This window comes from Neodiprion virginianus, chromosome 3 (assembly GCF_021901495.1).
Source record: "Neodiprion virginianus isolate iyNeoVirg1 chromosome 3, iyNeoVirg1.1, whole genome shotgun sequence".
Lineage (NCBI taxonomy): Eukaryota > Metazoa > Arthropoda > Insecta > Hymenoptera > Diprionidae > Neodiprion > Neodiprion virginianus.
In genome coordinates, this window is record NC_060879.1 from 10,082,691 (window position 1) to 10,106,406 (window position 23,716).

Consider the following 23,716-nt stretch of genomic DNA (forward strand, 5'->3'; position numbering starts at 1 on the left):
GACTTTTCATTCTGTATCTATGATATAAAATTCCGTCTTGCTGCGATTCCCTTTTTTATATTGTTTTTCGAATTCATTGGGTACACGGATTATGAAGATTCAGAATAATTACAACTCGTTTCAGTTTATCCATCATCGTAGAAATATTTTTATAATTGTTATAAAAAACTAAAGAGCTTGTCAATTTTCAGTAAAAATAGATTCGACGGGAATATTGAAGTTGATTTCAGGTCTCGTTCAAACTTGCAGAGGATTCACACGTTCGAAAAACGCCTCGAAGTTCGAGAGTCCATCGATGCGTCACTTGCAATTTTATTGCAATACAATGTAAGGAACGAGTGCATGTAGGCAATAAATATTTACAACTACGTCATTTTGTGTTTTCCACGTTCGTTATACTTTACTGAGGCAGACCCGTTGCGTAGAATTGACACGTTATTTCTTCAGTTGTAGCTCCGAAGGTAGTAAACCATGAATCCTCTGTCACACTTCGCAAGATCTGAAATATCACGAATTCTTTTACACCTGGAAACGCAGACTGCCGTTTTGTGTCGATATCTACTTTCTCAAAAAATAAATGATTATACTCAAGGTGAAAAGAAGAAACCGACGATGCGAGGGACTTCATTCTCAGACATTTCACGAGACAAAGGTGAAAGACGTTGGTATAACCTGACTGCGAACGAGCGAGTAGAATGAAACAGTCATAACGTAGTTGGGAGAAGCGCAGAATTTATTTTTTCTTATCTCTTATTTTATATACTATTCTCGGTCCGGGAACAAGCTTGTTTTACCGGAGTTTTTCATTTTTAACTACAGCAGTAGCTTGTATCTTTCTCCACCCCTGATTCCCAATCAGCCCACGTGGAAACCGTCGATTCCGCAACAGTTCGCATCAATTTTAAATAGCGAACAAACCCGTGCTCGTTAAAAAAGACCAAAATCGACAAATTGAAACTTTCCGTCGCTACGACGCATCAATTTTATTACCACGATAGATTTTTTTTTTCCCCTTTTTTCTAATGCGAGGCTAATGGTGATTGATCGTGAGACGCAGTCGACGTCGATAGATCGTAAAAAAGTTCAGTGTGATGTGGAAAAAACGCTGGTATCGTTGGCCAGCTGATACCGAATCGCAAGCCGATAAATTGAGCGTGGAACAGCGCCTTCATTTTCGGAATAATTGAAGAGACAAAAGTAGCGAAAAATTAATTACTAAATCTTGCTTCTCTTTCGATTTTTGGAACGGAGAAAAAGCGAGGCGTGTATCCGTTCGAGTGCGAAATTCGCCATATTATGCCTACCGTGATCACATTGCGATAGATTTACCAAGAAATTAATTAAACAGATGCCGCTCATTGGGCAAGAGTTAGGAATGTCCGAAATTCGGTTCTAAAGCCCACAGTGTGTCGAAATTGGTTTGCTAGCCGGCATATTATGGATGATTAAACCAGTGATCGTCATTTGACGCGGGTATCTTTAATTGGAAATACCTCAGTTTACGTTTCGACAAACTGAGAACTGACTATAACACAGAATTCTTCAAGGTAATATCACCCTGGGATATGATCGATTTCTACTCATATGTCAATCAAGACTTATTATGAAACGCAATTGTCAACGTAACAAATCAGAGGGCAAGATAAGCAGTTGCTGGTATTTCAAATTTAAAGACGGGAATTTTTACCCGATAATAGAATTTAGTTGAAGCTGATACGCTGCAGGCGTGATAACTGCTAAAGTTGCCATGAAAATTCTATCTTTTGTCCTTTACGGTGAATTAGCCCTAGAAATACCGAACTGAAATTCAAAAGTGAATGAATTAACCCGTTGTCTTGATATTGATGATTTTAATTAGTTGTCACCAATTATCATTCATCAATTCTTCGCCTCCGTTATTTGAAAAATTTCGTTATATTTCCAGAAACGTCGAACGTGACTGGAAATCAAATTTCTCGATCCAAATATGGAATCACAAAACCGTTTCTACGTTATTAGCAATTTTTAATAACGATTACCGACTTCAAAAAACAAATTTTTTTTCCTGTCATTCTGATACACGTTCATTTTGTCCGCGATCGCTCGAATTGGAGAAAGAATTTATGGAAAAAAATTCTTTCGAAGAACCTTCCAAACTTCAACCATACAGACTCTGAAGATTTTAGTCACAGCATGATTCTCGAAACGTCAATTTCGGGTAATCTGGTCGTTTTTTTCAAATTCGAAAAACGGTGCCGTGCGTATGAGGTTGTGAGCGTAAGAATCGCGAGTTTGATTTTCGTCACCCGAATGCAAATGAGTACCTTTTTCGCACGAAAAATTAAAAGGAGAATAATGATTCGAGAAATATCTCTTTTCAATTGAATTCACGCTTGTATAATAATTGTATCAATATTCTGCATCGATAAAAATACCGGAGAGTCGATATGGAAATCCAGTTGTTGAAAGCTTGGGCTTTATTTTCAATAAACGTGAATTTACGTTCCATTGTCACGGGGCTTGGAAATGAATTTCACTGTTATTCAAAGCTTCAAGGCTTCAAAAGTCAACTTATTCCAAACGTGTTAACGTAACGAAGGATCCCATTCTTGCTATTAAAATTATTTTTGTAATTCCTAACGGCGTTACGGTTTCTTTGAACTGAACGGAGGAAGAAAAACATGATCTAGTAACGAGCATCTATGTCGAATGAATCGCACTGCCCACTTTCCACCCGGAGGGTATTACCACGATAGAAACTTGAAAAGCCTCCAACTGAAAATAAGTGGAATTCAATTGCCTCACCCTGTTCACGTAGAATGCTGGGGGACTGATGTACATGAAGTATATAATCCGCCATGAAATTGTGTTCTGTGAAAAAAAAACCAACTTGTCGATTCAACGTTTGCTCTTTTCAACACAATGCTCGACTGTGTAATTATTGCTGCATGAATTAATTTCCTGGCACAAACTGAAATCTTGATTCATTCATCAGACGCGACCCGCTGTGATGATTTAAATTAAAACTCGGGCTAGTTCAGTGACGTCACAAAATTTGCCTAATAGTCTTACCAGGCAACAAGAGGCAGCAGAAGAGCCTGACTAAAATACGTCGCTTGACTACCGACAGAGTCTTCCCTCAACTCGACTAGACCAAAATTAAGAAAAAAATTAGGCAAAAAAAATCCGTAACGTCTGGCTGACGGAAGATAATGCCGTGTAATCGGAGAGCGGTTGGATTTAATTGTAAGATAAGCCAATCCATTTGGAAGAATGGCGTAATGACGCGGAGCGCATCTTTTGCTCTTATATTAGATCACGTGACAAATGAAGTTTTTCTCAGTGCTGTATTTATACATACGAGATCTTCGTCAAGATTAATTATCACGAGTAAACGAGAATTGACGGATGCTGCTGCGTGGGTGAAATGAGGGAGGTGGAAAATCGAGGGGAATTATAAAACGTGGAAAAGTATGCAACACTAACACTGACAGATCGCTTAACTTTCTAAAAAAAAGCCGATTCTATTTACGGGAAAATTCCCAACAATATTCTGTGGCGATCGCTGCATGCGCGATTTATTATTTCACCTGCCGCAGGAAAGAGTTGTGAGTGTGCATAATTTTGAATCAGGTTCCAGAATTATTGCGTTACAAATGGATACTTATGAAAGAAATTAGACCTGTTCAATAATATTTTAACTTGGTGCAGACGAATATGTTTTGTATTTACCGTTTTATAATTAGCAATTAGCTCAAAGCTGAAACGACACAATCATGGAGAACACGTATAGTACGATTCAACGATCATAGTCTTTGCCTTGATGCTGGAATATGTAGAGAAAATAAAAAAAAAAAAAAGCTGCAAGTTTTTGAGAATTTATATCTGATATATCGGATGGAAAGCATTCAAACAAAAACGTAATCGGAAAAAGATTTAAAACGTTTAACTGAAGCTATCCTCAAGTTAAATTTAGTTAAAACAGTGTCAAGCTATTCCACAAGAAAATTTTTAAATCGTGAATTTCAATTTGAAATAAAATTCATATGGCATCCCAAAATGTTGCGAAAAATTTGTCTATGAATAAAGAATTATGCTGTAATTCGTTAGAAATTGGCTGGCAATGAAAACAAAATGAATATTGATGAGCTCAATAAATAGAACACTTGACACTCACGAATGCAGACAGATTTTCTTATCGGAATACGGAAACGTCTAAGCAGTTCAAAAATCGGAATCAGAATAAATATAATCCGCTCAAACTCTGTACGCAAGTTACCGATTCGATAGATAATCTCTCTTCTCATCCGAGAAGCGGTGTTAATTTGACTGTAATAACATGAATAATTTAACTTTTTTGATGAAAAAAAAAAAAAATGTCGATAGTAGGTTTGAAAACATGTGCCATATGTTGCGAGATTATTCTTTGGGTGAAATTAAATTCGATCAAACTTAAGCGGGCCTTTCGAAGCTCCGTTTCACATTTCTTTCGATTCGAACGTTCCACGATGCCCGACGATACGCTGATCTCCACTACTGCCGCCGATCAGGTAGCCGCATTAGCGTCATCCAGATCGCACTGCGTCAAACTGTCAGAATTGTGGAATTCAAAATTGAGAAGGCTGCCAGATTGGCCCTTCTTAGCTCGAAGATGAATTTTCAAATCTTGAATCGCCGCTACGATTGTAAGTAACAATAGGTGAGAAGACAAGGTGAAACCAAAGTTTAGAATTCACACACGCAGAGAAAACTTCTTCAACTCATCGCCAATAAGGCAAGACATATTTTGTCTTATTTTTTAGTCGATTCAATTAGAAATATCATTGTACTGATTCGACAAAAAAAACAAAAAAACTGTTCGGAAGATGATGATTGATGTTTTGGAGAGAAACTCCGTTCTTTGTACAACAAACAAACCACTTTGATCGTGAAATCGATTGGTTACCGTGTTTTTAGCGAAGTATCAACAGATCCTTCTTTTGAGTGCAATCGAAAAATTGGTAGAAATAAATTTTATCAAAAACAACACGTCCTTTGAGATCGAAAACATGTTCAATCACAAATTTCAACTAGCATTGTCAGCTGCTTATTGTCAGTTGACGTGAAACATCCACGCATTCAAAAATTGTGTATTGTACAGTGTAACGGTTGTCATCAATCATGTGGAAAACTCGTTTGCAAATGGAACCGCGAGTGAATGTTCGTGAGAATTTCATGAGCGTTACACTCTTGGTGTTAAGACATTGGGGACAATAACGTTATATTTACTATATGCACATTACTGATATACCCTCGGGTTTCACCAACTGCGCATCGCTTTCCTTCTTTTTCAACCCAGCTTACGTAGCATCAGTGCACACTCAATTGCATCATGTGCACTAAACTTGTACGTAGCAAAGAAAAAAAAGTAAATGAACACGTAATGAACTCTTAAAAGCATTACAAATATGTTTTAAGGCTGCCATATTTAAATTTAACCATAACATATATGCCCAAACGTTTGGCTTACCTATGGGCTCACCGCTCTCTCCAATTTTGTCTGATTTGGTTTTGGATGACCTTGAACAACACTGTCTTAATAAACTAGACTTCAAGCCTTCATTCTTTTTCAGATACGTAGACGACATAATTACAGCTGTCCCTTCTCATAAAGTCGCAGATATGCTTTTAGTTTTCAATAGTTTCCATCCGAGACTACAATTTACATCCGAATTAGAGTCTAATCGCCAAATCAGCTTTTTAGATGTACTGATTATCAATGACAATCAGCTCATGAAAACTGATTGGTTCCACAAGGCTACTTGGTCACAAAGGTATTTAAATTACCATTCTCACCATCCCAAATCATACAAAATTGGAACGACCAATTGTTTAGTTGACAGAGCGATCCGACTCTCAAGCATGGAATTTCACAATAAAAATTTGTCCTTGATTCAGCAGGTACTACGTAAGAACGACTATCCTTCTCGCCTGCTTAACAAACATATAAAGTTCAAATATGATTCCATCTTGGCATCTACCAGCCCTAACAACAATCTCGATGCAACTACTACACAGACCATTCAAAAAAACTATATTTCTATCCCTTATGTAGCGGGTCTGTTTGAGTCTCTTAATAGAACATTCTCCAAATACAAAATTCAATTTGTGGGCAAATGTGCACATGATATATCCTCGATGTTCGATTCGGGTAAAGACCCCTTACCCCTGGTCAATCGCTCGGGTGTAGTTTACAAAATACCTTGCAATCATTGCAACAAGGCTTACATAGGTCAAACTAGTAGACAACTACACACCAGGATAACCGAACATAGACGCAATATCCACGAACACGAGGATAATTATACTGCATTGACGAGACATGCCATCGATTTCGACCACTCTTTTAACTATTCTCAAGCTAGTATTATTGATGTTGAACCTTTGTATTATAATAGGCTTCTGTTGGAAATGTGCAATATTGTAGCACATCCTAATTCTGTCAACCGTAAACAAGACATAGAACACCTAAGCAATATTTACACCTCTGTGATACGACCATCGTAATTTGTCCATTACCGACTGAGCTTGCTCTCGATTTTACCTTCTTAACACGAAAAAATTTTTGTTTTCTGTTTAACCCGTTGACTCTGCGTTGCTCTGATAACTATTGAGATCGACCTCTTCCCACTACACACTAGACGTTCCACTGTGCTTATGTGCTCTGACTCAACCATAACGGCTGTGTATTTTAATTCTTTTAACAAACCAACTATAAATATGAATTCGTGGGAGTTACGTGTCGCGAACGCAGTGTGTCTCATTTTTTGTCGTTTTTGCCTTTTGTTCTATTTATTTTCAATTATCAACACGCATCAATTAATTGGAAGTGTTATCGCATATGAGGTAATCTCTCTTCTACACTTGCTCCAACACCTTTGCATATTAGTTACATCAATATGTCATACATTGTCAAACCTATTTGTATATCATTTTTATTTTGTTCGTGACAGATATCTAAATAAAATTGTTCTGAGGAGGGCCCCCACCAGGGCCGAAACGTTAAATCGATAAAAAGTGTCTTGAGTTGTGACCTTCATATCCAAGAATAACTTTAATCAAAAAAAGTAAAATCTCTGCCACAAGTTGAAGCTTGCCCACTTAAGTAACATGGTGAACATTGTTTTTTTTTTTTTTTGAAACTGTTACCACTCAGCCGCATTTAACGATACGCATTTGAACTTGGAAATGTTCCGTAACTAACACATACTCTACATAGAAAAAAAAAAAAAAAATCCGCTGAACAATAAACGCGGTTTAAACGGGTCAAAAAAATTATAAGCCTCGGCTGAAAAGTCAGTTTTGTGATGTAAAAATTCGTCTCTATTGAACATCATTTATAGTGGCTAAACTATAGTACTGTATTAACTTGACGGTCAAAATTCACATGATACTTTCGTAGAGAATTCAAATGCTCTACAAATTTAGAGAAAAAGAAATCTAATATCTTCCCCGTGTTATTTTAAATAGGGGAAAATTTGAATTCTCAGAGCGACATTTTGGAATTGGTTTTATAAGAGATATCTTTTAGTAAGGATTCCTTCCGGCTGTATGTGAAAAGAGTTTTACAAGTGAAAGCCCAAGAAAAATTTCGCTCCGAAACCTGGAAACACACCAATATGAGTCATCGGTATAGGTATACCTAAGCGGCGGTCGTTGAATAAACCGAATATCAACCCGCCGATGTTTAATGGGCTCGCGTTTTGGATTTGGCATTAGTCAGTTTTCAGTCATTTGGAGTTGTTCACAGTCAAAGGGCTCGATACAAGGGTATAAATGACTTACCTGAGCCGTACGAAAGACAAAATGCATTCCCGAATCGGCGGGAGGTTTAGGGTTGAGCAAACGTTCGAGGAACGAAGGGCAAAGAAATCGGTTTAAAATTGGTTTCATTTCTCCACACTGCCATGCGAAGTCCTCGAGCCGTCCCAGACTTCGGGGCGACGTTTTCGCAACGGCTCAATTATGCGCTAAAAATTCGTGAATAAAGTTTTGAAACTTGTGTGACTGTATACAAACGTTTTAATTAAATGAAGTAAAGGCGTTTATATCGATCAATTGTTTATTCGATCAACGAGAATGTAAAGTAAAATTTTCTACGTGGAAACGCAACTTATAGATATTTTACGCTGGTTCAATCCTCTTATGCCAATTGCCGAATAAGCGCGATAGCTGGCTTTAAACTTTGCACCAGCCGTTAAGCGGCTCGTGAAAAAGCGACACCGCGAAGACGAGACTTGTGTGGAACCGAATGTCGAAATTTATCGCGTAGGAAAAAAACTAAGGCCGATTATCTCGTTCTTCGTCAAGGTATACGAATTTTATGTAATAATTGTGATAGCATTACCGTTGAAAAAAAGACTGAAACCGCCGTAAGCGCTGTGTTCAAAAATTCGACTTTCAAAAATTTCGTTTTCTCAGTTTTAGCCGGTAATCTGGTCCGACATTCAACGAAGAGACTCACTTCGTTCCTTTCAACAAGCAAAATCCTTTCTGGTCTCAATTACAGCTAAGGATTATGGATTGACCAAAAAGCCATCATGACTCCATTTTCCCAGAAGTTTGCAGCGGTGGCCTTTATTTAACAACCTTACAGCAATATTTGTTTAAAATTTAGTGCCCTCGCAGCTGATTATTTCGATACTCCGGCAATTTGTCCTTCTTCAAATAGACGAGCCCGGGCAAAGTCCATAATCCAAATCCGACAATCAAGGATGCAGGTATAAGTCTCGAATGTCAACGAAAATGCGGTTATTAACCCGACAATATCAAGCGGCTTATAATTCCCTAACACGATTCTCGCCTTTCCTGTCCGGGGTAGGTGGTGAATTTTCAATTGCACTGGGCAGGAATCGCACTTGAGAAAGAGCCACCCCGGGGGTACGAGTCACGCTGCCAGACGTCCGGTTTACCTGACCCCCAATAAAGTGACGCCGATTAACTTCGAAACATTATTCGCAAACGGAGTCGACCACAGAAGTTCCAGGAACAATGTTAACGCGAGAATAATTGAAAGGCCCGAATAAGGTCCAGCAATGTATTGACTCGACGAGTCATACTTGGAATTCATGTAAACCATTTCACCACTATATCCAATAGTGTACCATCGTACTTTACTCAGTCTGACTAAGCTGCAGCGTAGCCGGTGAATATCCATCACGATATTCTTCGACTTTTCCAGGTTTTCCGGACAAAAATCTTATCATTTTCCCTGAAACATTTGAATATATACGTTAAAACATATACGTATTTTCCATACAATTTCTTCTTTTTTTTTTAAACGAAAGTACGAACTACAACTAAGTTACACTGTCACAGCTAGCCGATGCGCAGTCGTTGGTGATGTAATATTCAGGAATAATCATAGTTTGAAGCAAACTTGCGGTGTTGGTAAGGAAATTGGTATTCGATCTAATTTATTCAAAGCTTAAAAAAACTTTGGGACGTATGCGAATGAAAAAAGTATATATTTAACGATTCCCTGACTATGCGGGAATTGCAGAATTCCATGTACATTTCCAGGTTTTCCAGGTCTTCCAGAATTCCCTGACCAGTGGTCACTCCGATGTTGACGTGCATGTTTCACATTTTTCAATCGAAATGATGATTGATTTGCCGTAGTACCAATTTCGATCCCTTGTAGACGGCAAGCTTCCTCGATTGGAAAGTAGCTTCTAAGATGCTTGTGTACCCGAATCCTTTGCATTAAATTAATCTAGATTCATAATAATCTGCCAACGATACCTTCACGAAAAAAACCCTCAACTTGGGTGTCAAATTCGTAGCCCTAATTTATAGGTATTGCTGAATTCCCGTAAAAAAAGAATTAAGGGTACGAATTCACCCCCCATATCAAGGGTTTTTTTTTCGTGAGGGTATCCGAAGCGATATGTTGGGTTATAGTTTTGATCCAGCCATGTTTTCCAAAAACTATTTTGGAGTGACGCTGCTACACTTGTTCGGTGGCAATCAATAACAATAGCATTACGTATTGAAAAAAAAATTTTAAATTATGTAGCCCAGTAAATTTACACAACATTCACATGCCCTAGAGTAGTACATTACGTGTTCGGACGTAATTTAAAAACTACATGAATTGTCGCTTTGAGTAAATGTGGTCTTACGACTTTACAAACGCATGGATTATTCGGATCAATTAATATTTATTAAATCCGATAATTTTTTTTTCTCAGTGTACCTTGTTTGAAGAGTATCATTCATTTTCAATTTGTCCGTATTTCGAAAAACGGATAGAAGAACATTTTTCGGAATCAGAAGCGTGTATATAGAAATAAAAATGATTCGCGACTGGACGATTGCTCGAAATTATCGTTTGCCGACAAAGAATGTGGAAGATCTTTTCAACGTGTTCAAAGTCGGCATTTTTTTAGCTTCGTACAACGATACATGAATGAGTATAATCGTTGTAGAAAAACAAATCCGAGAAAAATGATAAACTTGTTTTAAACTTGAGGTAATCGTGTGAAAGAAAATGCTTCAGTCAATAATCAGAAGCCTGAACAATAACAAACACAATAAGTTGAATAAATAAAAAAGCATCACCGCTCAATACGTACGAGAACGGGATTCGTCGGAATTCATTTCCGATAGACTTGAGAAATATTTTCGTCCGATAACCATGATAAGAATGGCACAAAATCTCTTCTTTTCCCCGAATAGAAGATGTACGCAAATTTTTCGGTTAAAAGATAAAAATAGTGAAGCTTCACAGCATAGAATTTTCTAAACCGCGAAAATCTATTTCATAGAATTTAAAAATGAAGAAATGCCAAAATATAAAGTCTTCGGAATGATTAAGACCGGAACATACAATCGTCATGATTCAAATCCAAATCTTGTGCTTCGCCTTATTCCACACTTCGACTTTTTACATTATTAAAATGTTAGAGTTACGCTTTCACGTTTTTGAATATTTGACATTGCGACCCTTCAATTTTTCGATATTTCTACCTTTTTACCCAGATCGAGAAATGTTAAAATCTAATACCGCACCGCCCCTCTCCCGACATTTTCGAAAAGTCTGCTGCAAGGCGAGTGCAGCAGAGGTTCGGGTGGACCCTCGAATCACAAACACCCTTCGGCCGGCCAGGTAGTCCCTTAGCTCATTAGGGCGGCACCTGATTGGTCAGCCTGAAACTGGCGGTGATAACGGTATTTCTAGCGTAGAGTATAAATATCGCACGTCTTGACCCGATGAGCATTATTCCTCAGTCAATCGCAGAGGTAGTAACACCTGTAGAGTCTGAGCTAGTCCTCGACGTTGCAAGGTATCCCGAGTCAAAGTTTCAAACGGAATCTGTTCAAGTCGAGTTGGAGTTGAAGTTTGATTTGTCTAGTTGTTGAGTAGGAAAAAAAAATCGACTACGATGGCTTCGATGTCTGTTCCCGGCTGTTTCAGCAACACAACTTGCCAAAACGACGAAGAAGACGTAAGTTGAAAAGTTTTGAACTTTTTTCATTTATTCTTTTGCTAATTTGACACAGACGTTGATGTTTAAACGATATTAATAGACGTAATGGTTATTTTAAGAACTTTTGAGTGATCGTCTTTTTCCGAATAAATGACACTATTATAACCATGTTTCTTTCCTACTTTTTTCAGAAGCCACGTCGACCAAGCGAGATCGAAATGAGGGCCAAGAAATCATTCGAGCGGCTGACGGTGCCCGATTGGTTTAAGAATAGGTGTAGTGGTGGGCTGAAAATCCTGACTGACCCACGACCGATCCTGAGCCGCCCATCCCCTTGGAAGAGCTATCAATCGACTAGGACACGCTTGGTCAAACTCTGCAAAAACCACAGTGCGGCAATGGAAGGTAAGAATCGATGTGTCATTACAAAAAAGCGGTGTGAACGAACAAAGTTAAACGACAGTTAGATACGCGGTTCAAATCTTTAATTGAATGCTCCATACTCATCGTCTGAAGGATCTATGTTCCGGGTATTGAAATATTTGCAACGAACGTACCTTTGTATGAAGAAAAAGGTAAAAGAAAAATCAGAAATTTTGACCTCATGATTTTCGAAAAACTTGATTCTCAAATTCGGTAAATAAATTGAATTTAACGTCTCGTTTCTTCAGAAAAATCAATTTCTTGGCGGCTGACAAACGGTGTCTTATTTAAAATCGTATCATTTTGTTTTTACAGACGGTGCGATGCCGATTTTGACAAGGACCGCACAGCGGTCTCCCCGTCCGGAATTAGACATGCGTGGGGAGATCATGAAACTGTCAGCGGCTTACTCGAAGATGCACGTGAGTAAGACATGGCCGAAAATGTCACGGTCACGGAAGGTAGAGAACTTGAACCTGGTCCTTCCGCCTGTTGCTACGGAGAAACTAGACAACCTGGAGAAAGACGGGATGGTCGTTATCACCGACAGCGTAATTCGCGTCGAGGAATCCGCTCCGGCGAAGAAGTTGATTTCGGAAGACCAGGAACCGCCCGAGGATAACGTCGACGACAACAAAGTCTCGTCGTCGGAAATTTCGAGCCTCGAGAACATTAAGCAAATACTACCATTAGCCACATCGACTCCGAATAAATTTCATTGCCCAGTGAAAGCACAGGGCGAAAAGTGGCTGAGTGATATTAAAGAGATCCTAAACGATAGCGAAATGAAATCCGAAGAGACAGAAAAGAGGGACAATTTTCTCAAAGACGAATTGGACGCGGAGGACCTGAACCGCTTCTTCATGTCGTCAAGGAAGTCGACTGTGATGGAAAAGATAATACAAAGGCACAAGCAACGATCTCCGACCACAAGTTTCGTGGAAGAATCAATCAAGGAACTGAAGGCGAAATGTCGTGATCCGGAGAAGGTAATGTCAAGCTACTCATCCTCGACTTCTGCGAACTTCGTGAAGAAGCTGGTGGAGGCACTGGAATGCAAGGAGGTCGACGAAAAAGAGAATCGGCTCATCTCGATCACCGCCAAGAGTTCGGGCAGCGCTTTCCGTTCCAGGGCTTCATGTTCGAGCAACCCACGTCCCTCTTGTAGCTTTCACAAGGCGTCGGGTTCGAGAACCAAACGTCCATCCTACAGCTACGTAGTGCAAGGGAGGAACAGAAACGAAGAGATAACGTTTACGACCTGCACCGTGGAAGGCGGTGCGATCTGGTCATCGCTACCAAAAGACAAGAAGAAGAATGGTCAAGAGCCAGGCGGAAGTTGCATCCGTTCGCCGCAGGCTGACGGGCAAGACGGCTGGGAAAGGACCTTCGATCGAAACAGGAAAGCCAGTCCCAAGAAGGTCAGGTTCCGCGACCCGCTGGTCATCGATTCAGGATTCTGTGAAGGTTCGTGAGCCGTTCCCTGAGTGAGTTCATTACTGAACGGTTTATCGTTGTATAACAAAGATACCACATGCATCGAAATGGAGACTGACAACACATCAGGAAACGGAGGAAATTTGAACGACGCACCGGACACATCCGATCGCCACATGCAGCGCACGACACTTGTGTAAGTTTTTGACATGACTTAAGCGTCTCTGTCAAAGGAGCTTATCTCATCTTACGAGAAATGGTACGCAAGTTATTGACTAAGACTTATGCTTGTATCGATATCTTAATTCTTGAACATTTTTCAGTTTTTCCATTTTTGTACATTTCTTAATCCTTTGACATATTTCAAAGTTTCTCCATTTTTCTCTGACGGAACTAGTAATTCTTTCGATTGACAATAAATGTTGAAGGCCGTCAAAGTAACGTGAACGATTTGATAATAATACTAGCGATATAATAGAATAGAAAAAAAAAATTTAATACATGAAAAAAAAAATTTCATCCAAGTGTTTCTGTTAGAGGGATAGGTGTAACATATAGGTTTAAAACGTGTAATGTTATATTTCTATGAAATTTATCATGCATTGATTAGAATGTGATGATAATTCTGAACCGATTATAACGTAATTCATATAATGATGTATCTACGTAATGATAAGAACTCGCATATTCAATTTGTAGCGCTGTCATAGTAAATGATTGAATTGGTAAATAAATTTGTAATACTAAGATCTGTAATTCTGATACTATTATTTCACTTCATTAACCGTTTTAAAAACGGCCAGATTAGAAATTGCGAATCAGGATATTTTTGTTGATTTTATAGAATTATCCGTGCAGACTAAATCTATAATCTAAATTGTAAGATTTCATCAGTAAGTCATCAAAATGGAAGTGAATTTCTCACTTGAAATATTACAAAAAACTTTTCCCCGAATAATATATCAGTAATCATATTGAACAAGCATGCAATAACGTATTCTTTTACACTTTGTTGTCAGTGAACTTCGAGTCGAGATTAAAATATTCGATATTAGAAATATTACATTTTCTTATAAAAAAAAAAAACCTCAAATAGAGTACTCGGTTACCGAGTCTTGTAACTAACAATAAAGAACATACAAGTGCAACTATAACTCACAGAAATTTTTCTTGGGCTTTCACTTGTAAAACTCTTTTCGCATACAGCCGTAAGGAATCCTCACTAAAAGATATCTCTCATACAACCCATTTCGAAATGTCGCTCTGAGAATTCAAAGTTTTTCCTATTTAAAATAACATGGAGAAGATATTAGATTTCTTTTTCTCTAAATTTGTAGAGCATTTGAATTCTTTACAAAAGTATCATGTGAATTTTTACCGTCAAATTAATATAGTACTATAGTTTAGCCATTATAAATGATGTTCAATAGAGACGAATTTTTACATTACAAAACTGACTTTTCAGCCGAGGCTTATAATTTTTTTGACCTGTTTAAGGCAGTTCTATGGTTTCTTCAAAATCTTACGACTCATTTGAAATTTTGATATATACAAAGTACAGTTATAAAGAATTGCTCAAATTTTCAAACCGATTCACCATCTAGTTTGTTAAATAAACGCTATCAAAAATCATTTTTCTGGGGTACGTTTTCTATACTTAACCCGTGATAGACTCTGACTTCAGTTACATAAGTAATTATAACTAGAGAACGGATCTTACCATTTGTTCGAAAAGTGAACATGATGTTCTCAAATATATAAAGATCATTCAAACCAAAAAATGAAAATGTTTGACGATCTAGTTTCGGATTAGTCGTCTTTCGGAAGTAATATCTTGCGCCTGACACTGAACGTGGAGGAGAGTGATTGTGACGATGTGGCAACGATGTAAGGCGGCAGCGGGCAAGATGCGCGCGAAATTTAAATCGATAGAGCCCAAGTTTTCTGTTTTTGGCAAGATAAGGGAAAGAATGTTCGTTTGTTTCTAAACGATTGACAGAGATTTATTGAAATTGTAATGAAATAATGAAACATGAACTTTTATTATAGAAAAACAAAGTATTAACGAAGATTATTCATGAAATAACGACAACTCAATATTTTTCGATATACTTGACAGTTTTAAGTTAAGACCTGCTTTGCAGGCGCGCTATGATTTTATCAATAATTTTTTTCATTTTGGTGACGCGTGGTTTTTTTGCAGTCGTTTCTTTGGCCAATAATTCTCGAATTGCAGCTTCTCCGCCTGTAGAGTAAACTGTTGTCAGAATTTCGAAATCGAACCCAGCGCTTGCTATTTTTTTTATTATTCCATCCGAAACTACGCTTTTCAAATTTTGCAATGATGGTGCACAAATTTTCATCAACACTGAGTTTTTACATGGTTTACGGTGTAAACAAAAATTTTCTTTCTTGATAAGCAGATGGCACAACTGCTCTAATATTTGACATCAAATAATGCTTCGTGAAATTCGTCAGTTACTTTTAATTTTAAAAAATCACGCGCCAACGTCTCCAGTTTGAACGTTCCATTTTCTTTTTTTCTTTCAGGTTAAACTTTTCGCGAAATCGCCAAGCTGTCTGAAAATCCCGCAATCTTTTGAAAATTAGCAATCATCCCATTTTCGATAATATACCGAAGCAAATGACCGGAATCGAACGAAACATTATGGGCTACAAAAAATGCAAGGTTTGGACGAGAAGTCGATAAATTCTTGAAATGATTCTAAAGCATCCCGCGGTGACATCGACGGGACTCGTTTGCCGTTAAAAAACAGATGTCCCTTTATGAACTTCAGTCCTGTAATTCTGGACGCAGTAGAATCAATAGCTTTTGACGGATTGACATACACACTAGGCTGATTCAAAAAAAATGGCTAATTTTTTTTTTTCGAAATCCCCACATAAAAACTTCAGAGAAGGTGTGAAAAGACGCCTGTAAAAAGCAGAGCTCTTAATATTATTATTTAGAGGTCGCGCATCGGGAATTTCTATTTCCCATTTAAATAACACAGGAAGAAATTTTTTTAAATTTTGCAATTTCGTATTTTTGCAACGGCTCATTGAATCAGCGGACCAAAGCATATTCTTGTAGGAAATTTGACGCTCTACAAAAAAGGTCCTTACAAAGTTTTCGATAGACACACTCCTTCAAAAGTTATTCGAGGTCAAAGTTGAACTTACAAAAAAATTCAATGTTTTTTTTTTTTTCGATGATACTATGAATCTTTTCTCATTATTTTGTTATAAAGAAGATAGATTTCGGAACAATTACATTTTTAAATAGTCAAGTGCATCAGTTATGGATTCTCCATGATAACATGTTTATTATTTAACATCGCATTTTTGTAAGGTAACTTTATATCGACTCGATGGGAAAATTAATGATTGAAAAAGCCCAATTATAGTCAGATATATTTATTGTGTTATATTCTATAACTTGTAACGTTAAGTCTTTTCTGCCCCTCGTCGAGCGCTAATTTGTAACGCTAAATGTTGTTACTTTCGGATGAGGACTTACCGTTGACACTTTGGCGCGATTCTCTACTTATCCGCAATATTAAACTACAACAAAATAATTAAGTTGGGCGCCAGACGCGTAGCGTCGATTCTCAAAGAATAATATAAATCAATAAAATTAACACAAGACCGTGCAAAAGGGATAAATAGAGAACCCGTTGTATGGCTGGCTAGGCATAGGTACGATCGCGTACATCCCGGTAGAGTGGCGGAATTCAAGGCAGCTAACAGTAATTCCAGAATTGAAGAAAATGACAAAAGTAAAGAATAAACTCCAGTTAAAAGGAAAATGAATAAGTCAATCGATCATGTATTGTCGAAAAGGTTACATAGGTGAGACAGGCAAATGAGATGGTATCGATAGCGGTAGTTAATAAAATAAATTGTCGTTGTTCATAAAAAATTATCGGTAGAAGAGCAGTAAACGGTAGCTTTAACACGAGAGACGGTAGTTAACAGAGAAAAATAGACGTAGGCCGAGAGATGCGATATAATGCAAGAGTTGACTTAAAACTACACGTCACTGGGCGACGTGATCTTACCCAAGTTGCAAATGACACTACGAAAATTATTATTCTGTTAATTAGAACGAGAGAATTTTACTGCGATCGGTAGAAAACAACGAAACGGTAGTTCGGTAGAGGTACGACAAATTTACCATAAATCATAACCAAGATGAGAGATTGACAGCTAGTAACAATTTACTAAGTTGGCAAACGATCGACTCGGTAGCCTTCGGTAGAGTTATTCATACGGTAGATTCGATAACTTATAATCATTACATAATTGAGGAATTAAATAGTGAATTCCTAAACATAACTTTTGAGAGAATACCAAAATATAAAGTTATGAGAGTGAGAGAATTTCGGAGAATTTACAAAATAGAGAAATATACTAAAATACACCGCAATACAAAAGAATAGTTTACAGAACTTAATTTAACAAAATACGGGGAAATAAATAACAGGCAAAAATAATATAAAATGGTCAATAGTAACAAAGAAAAATGCGGTAATATCTAAGGGTGATTCTACGCTCGCTTGTACTCCATAGAACTCGATATACGATACAATAGGCACAAAAATAAATAAAAATATAATAAGCAATAACGGAAATAAAATATAAAGCACACTACTATTACAAAGAGAGTATGGAATAAAATATGAAGCCAATAGGGCTCAAAATACGATAGAAAATACGGAAGCAAAATAATAGAGATTCACAAATAATTAGAAAAGTCATAGATACAAGAGATAATTATTTGGCAGCTACGAGGTCGCTCAGATACGAAAATAATGAATTACTGAAATCATGCAGTCACACGGAAGTCGTGGACCATGATTCACACAAAATGGCATCACACGATGCAATCAAGAAACAATAAATATAATATTAATGACCGGAATCATGCAGCCACACGGCGGCTTACAGCAACTTTAACCGTGGACCATGATTCACGCAAAATCGATAAATATTACGAGAAAGAATAGAAATTGTGGGCAACTTCGTAACAGTACAATTCAAAGGCAAAGCCTTACCCTAACGGTCGATCTCAGGCACACAAACTGAGTCTTATTTAAATTATACTTCACAAAAGCAAAACTGATAAGGAAAGGAAAAAGGATGCAAAGAGTTTAGAAGGGTAGAACGATAGCGGTAGAATAAACAATAGGTCGGTAGCAAAAGAAGGAAAAGATAACGGTAGCTTAAATCGGTAGTAATGGTCGGGAGAATAATCGAAAACGAAGCTGTTCCTCAACAGGTCGAGCGTAGAATAGCAGGTCGTAGTTCAGCTCGCCGATCTCGCGGTTGTCGTGAGGCGATTCTTCTTCTTCGATTGGTCGCTTGACCCCCACCGCAAATAGGCCATCCCCCTGTGGCGAATATCGGTTACTGCGTGGTCGTACGTTTTCCAAAAATTACCGCTAGATGTTGTGCAATGTGCTGCTCGCGATTTCGTCGTTGACACCAACTCGTACGGTTTCATAGTCGCTCCAGTTTGCAGTCCAGGCTGCCTATCCTCGGGGACTTTTTTGACAGAGGCACGCACAGGGTGCCTCTCGGTCAAAGTTAGCGGGTGGAGAGTGACGCCTCATTGTTCACCTCCACCGGCTTTTGTACAGGCAGTAGCTAGCTGCCTGTACCTGAGGCCGTGCAGTCAGACGGTTGGCCAAACCGTGGACCACGACCCACACAATCGGTCCTCGTCGATAGGGAGGCGGCTAGTTCCTCTTTGAAGAACGATGCCCCCGGCCGCCGGGAGGATTTTTATCTCCCTGTTCACCGGCAGTCGAGGCGATACGGAAGGTTCGGATGGATGCTACCCCAGGTGTATATAAAGGTGCACCAAGGTAGCCGGTGTAGTCTGGTGAGACCGTCAGTAGGCGAAGTCGTCGAGAGCTGCAAACGGTAGATAGTGGTCCCTTGTTGATCGGGATCGTAGTCGTCCAAGTACCTTGTTAGCTTGCGCCGAAGCGCGAAATAAAGAATTTACAGAAAAGAATTAGTTGAAAGTAGATATTGCCTATTTTGTATCGAGTTCGTTTGGAGTACCCTGCTGAGGACGCGTAAATTAAAAATAATAGTGGTTGTGTGCCCTTGTGACGGGCGATTCTGAAACGCCACGTTACAAACTTTTACATTTAGATTTCTCGTCTATAATATTCTCAAATAAAGACTATTTCAAGGTTGTTTTATTACAATCTGGGAAACTACGACGATGTTCTTGGACGACTTGCAATAGATACTGTAATTGTTCTTCGTTCTTGGTTAAACAGTTGTTGTAATCCTCAATCAGAGCAATACCTCGTTCTGCTGAGTCATTAACTACAGAAAGTCTTCTAAAAAAATCTAAATTATCTCTATAACTTTCTTTATTAGACCATAATGATACGTCGACTTCAAGAAAATCGTATGATAAATCGAAGGCTTCAAAAAGCATGAGTGAATTTTTCGAGACGAATTCACTTAAATCTTTATCAAAAAATGATTCCAATTCGATTCCTTTAGCAACGTATCGTTTTTCTCGAATAATTTTACTCTCCTTATTATTAATAATGGCTTCACACATTTTTTTTTTTATTTCATTTGAGACATTGTTGTCAAACAATGCCAGTGCTGCTAGTTCTTCATTCATGTACCATAGATGATCACTAAATTTTTTTAATGCTTTTTGTACGACTGATGATTGAATTTCCTCGCAAAGAAGTAACTTTTTCAACAATTGCAAATCATTATTCGGTGCTTCGATTGCCAACGAACAAGTAAACCATACTTTAATGTAGATTAAAATAATAAAAATACATATTTGACGCAAACTATTAATTTCTCGTTTAGAAAGAGAAAATTGGTCTCTGAACATGAAAATTTTCAAGCTGTAAATGGCCTTATTCATCCATCGAGCATGATGCATCGTTCCTGGACATTTGAAACTTATTTCATTTTCTGGAAGACCATCAAGAAAAATCAATGATAACTCGAGAAGTTCTTTGTAATCATTCCTTGGCTGAGTAACCTGTTTAAAAAAATTTTTTAATTAAAATCTTTAAACACGAATTCCCAACTATTTCAAATATAAATTATAAGAAATATACCGTTAAGAAATTATCGATGAGAATAATTATTTCAAGTCTGTCTGTATTCAAGGCATTTGCAACAAATTCATCTTTCATGCCACTTTGATACTTTAAATGATCGGCTTTGCTCCACCAATTTTTAAATCGCCCAAAAATAGGTACACTGGGACCAGAAGTTGTTGGCCAAAACACCTCAAAAACTCCTTTCAAAATAATTTCGAAAATGTGGTGGCGACAAGGTAACCAAATTAGTTTCCGGTTCAATTTTCTTTCAATCAAAGCGGCTGTGCCATTTAGTATTCCTGTAAATAATGTATGAATATGTAAATTAAAGATAGTGCCAATTATTAAGAGAAACATAAGTGAGAAAATAGTATTAATTAGTAGGTATTAACTAGATTTTCAATTATTTAAAGATAACGAAACAAACCATACCAGTATTCACTGCTGGAGTGTCAAAGCACATAGCCTTAATGTAAGGAGTAACTTTCCAGTCTTCCAATGTATTTAATATAGCTACAGCATGATTTTCTGAAGTTCCGTCAAATATTTTTGGTACACCGAGGAGTTGATTGACGTTCGAAGTAGATAATATTATTGCAATTCTATCTACAGATTCAGAACCGGTCAAATCAGTTAAAATTTTACCATCCCAATGTACAGTATAGCGATCTTCAGTTTTAAACTTTTCTTTCAAGTGCTCTGCGATAGCTTGTCTAAATCTAAGACGGGCTCGCCGGATAGTACTGTAGCTTAAATTTAATGTTTCAATATCTATTCCAATACTTTGGTAAGCAGGAGCTAAGATAAAAGTAGCATTTCGACTAGTAACATTTGCTCGATCGAGGGCAGATACAAGTTCAGGAGTCATTATATCAATTTTAGGAGGAGGATTTGGCTGACTAGATGGAGGTTCAAAGTCAGAAAACATTTCTGATTGTTGACTTCCAGATGTCGTTCCTGTACCAATTGTCGATTGGAACCGTGAAATAATACTACCATCCTGAACTGGACTACTAGTTGTAGGCTGATTAATACCTATTATCAAATATATATGATTAACAGCTAATACTTAAGAAACAAATGCAATCCTATTTGAGATAAAATATGAAATAATTGTTTTCTAAAAAAATAAAATAAATAATAACCATCAACATCAATATCCATGGCAACTTGATGAATTTCTTCATTTGAAGCACTTGTGTCAATAAATCCATAACGTTTGTTAGATCGTTGAGATTCCAAAAATAGTTTTTTTGTATCATCAAGTTTTTGCTTCGGATCTAAACGAGCAATATCAAATAATTTTACAAACTTTTCTTTTAACATTGTCTCTTTTTTTTTCTGCGTAGTAGATTTTTTTCGATATCGACTTTTCTTGAGTTTCAACCATTCATTAAATAATTGTAAAACTTTCTGCACAGCATGAGAATTTTTGCAAGTTGGAAGTCCAGCTTGTAACCATTTTTCTTCAACTTTTTTTATTGTACCTGAAGCACTTTTTTTTAATGTTAGTTTGTGTATACAATGCTGATATAAGAACGCTGATAAAACCTCTCCGTTTGTTGGTAATTTTCGTCCAACAAGATTTTCTTTGATATCACCAATTAAGTATTTTTTATTTTCCATTATAGTCAATGAAATGATAAACAACAAAACAATAAACTTAGAGAGCAAAATAATAAATAGTAATATCTGAAGTTCGATTGAAAAGAGAGTTAGAAACAATGTGGCACAGTAACGAGGAAAATCAAAACATGTGTCTTTTAGGTTACGTCGGTAAACAAGTGAACTCCATTTCTGAATGAGCTACTGTAAGTAATTTTTTTTTAATAAAGCAACTTCAGTTCATTCGTTTGAAAAAAAGCGCCTAAACCAAAGGTTTTGTGCCGAAAGACGAATCTACTTATAAGTAAAGTTAAAAAAATCTCCGAATAGCAAAAATACATCAGGAAATATTATTACTAGCAAAATATTGAGAAAAGATTCATAGTATCATCGAAAAAAAAAAAAAAAACATTGAATTTTTTTGTAAGTTCAACTTTGACCTCGAATAACTTTTGAAGGAGTGTGTCTATCGAAAACTTTGTAAGGACCTTTTTTGTAGAGCGTCAAATTTCCTACAAGAATATGCTTTGGTCCGCTGATTCAATGAGCCGTTGCAAAAATACGAAATTGCAAAATTTAAAAAAATTTCTTCCTGTGTTATTTAAATGGGAAATAGAAATTCCCGATGCGCGACCTCTAAATAATAATATTAACCTTTAAAGTGCATCGTTGTTTCGCGGATCATTAAGTGCATCGTGGGTGTCCGACACCCGCGAGACTTTGAACGTTAATTACTCAGCCGCTATCGAATATTTTGTTACAAAAATTTAATCCGATATAGTTTAACATATATATTTTATTATATAGTAGGTATTTTAATTATTCACTTATTTTAATAACACAAAAAAAATTGCTGAAAGAAAAAAAATGGAAAAAATGGATTTTTTTACTTAAAAAATTGTATCTCGCGTAATTTTAAATATTTTTAGCTAAAAATTTAGGATGGTACTCTTCAAATACTATACTTTTAGAAAAAAAATACTATAATACGGATGTTTTCAAAAAAGATATTTATTTGCACATTTGAAGTGCCAATTTTTCGGGTAAAATAACACATCAATTCTTAGCTATTTTCATGTTTTTATTTAATAAAAAAAGGATCGAAATAATGAAATAATACAAAATATTGAAGGATCACATAAAAAAGTTTCTAATAACGTTTCACGCAACAAGCGTGGTCGTAGGCTATAAGCCATCTACGAAGCAAAAATGTGTTAAATAATGAAAATAAAAATTTTTTTTCACTTTCGATAGTGTACTTACGTTAAATTATTGTTAATTACGTATACTAAAACAGAGAAAAAATTTGCTCCAAAAACACTTTTTCACCCACTACGTGCACAGTGGGTGTCGGACACCCGCGGATTTTAGAACGTCTACTTTGCGCAGCATCTGTTCGTATACTGACGCTTACCAAAATATACTAACCTACTTTACTTACAGTTAGTGATCTCAATTGCAGGTAGAAGGCGACATATACCCACTTTTTTCAAATTAAGTAATGTTTTTGGGACCTTAAAGATTTCTGCGGGTGTCAAACACCCGTGATGCACTTTAAAGGTTAAGAGCTCTGCTTTTTACAGGCGTCTTTTCACACCTTCTCGGAAGTTTTTATGTGGGGATTTCGAAAAAAAAAAATTAGCCATTTTTTTTGAATCAGCCTAATACACACTGAACTTTCGATCCTTAAATTTTGCTGCAATT

At 37.0% G+C, this 23,716-nt stretch overlaps 1 protein-coding gene across 1 annotated transcript; it reads right to left on the reverse strand.

The window, feature by feature from the left end:
* Positions 1-20,323: 20,323 nt before the first annotated feature.
* Positions 20,324-22,219, reverse strand: LOC124299516 (uncharacterized). The gene is made up of 4 exons (XM_046752772.1): positions 21,553-22,219; positions 20,840-21,442; positions 20,503-20,706; positions 20,324-20,343 (listed from the first exon to the last, which is right to left on the reverse strand). The coding sequence occupies exons 1-4, from the start codon at positions 22,031-22,033 to the stop codon at positions 20,324-20,326; spliced, it is 1,308 nt and encodes a 435-aa protein (XP_046608728.1). The 5' UTR covers positions 22,034-22,219.
* Positions 22,220-23,716: the final 1,497 nt, after the last annotated feature.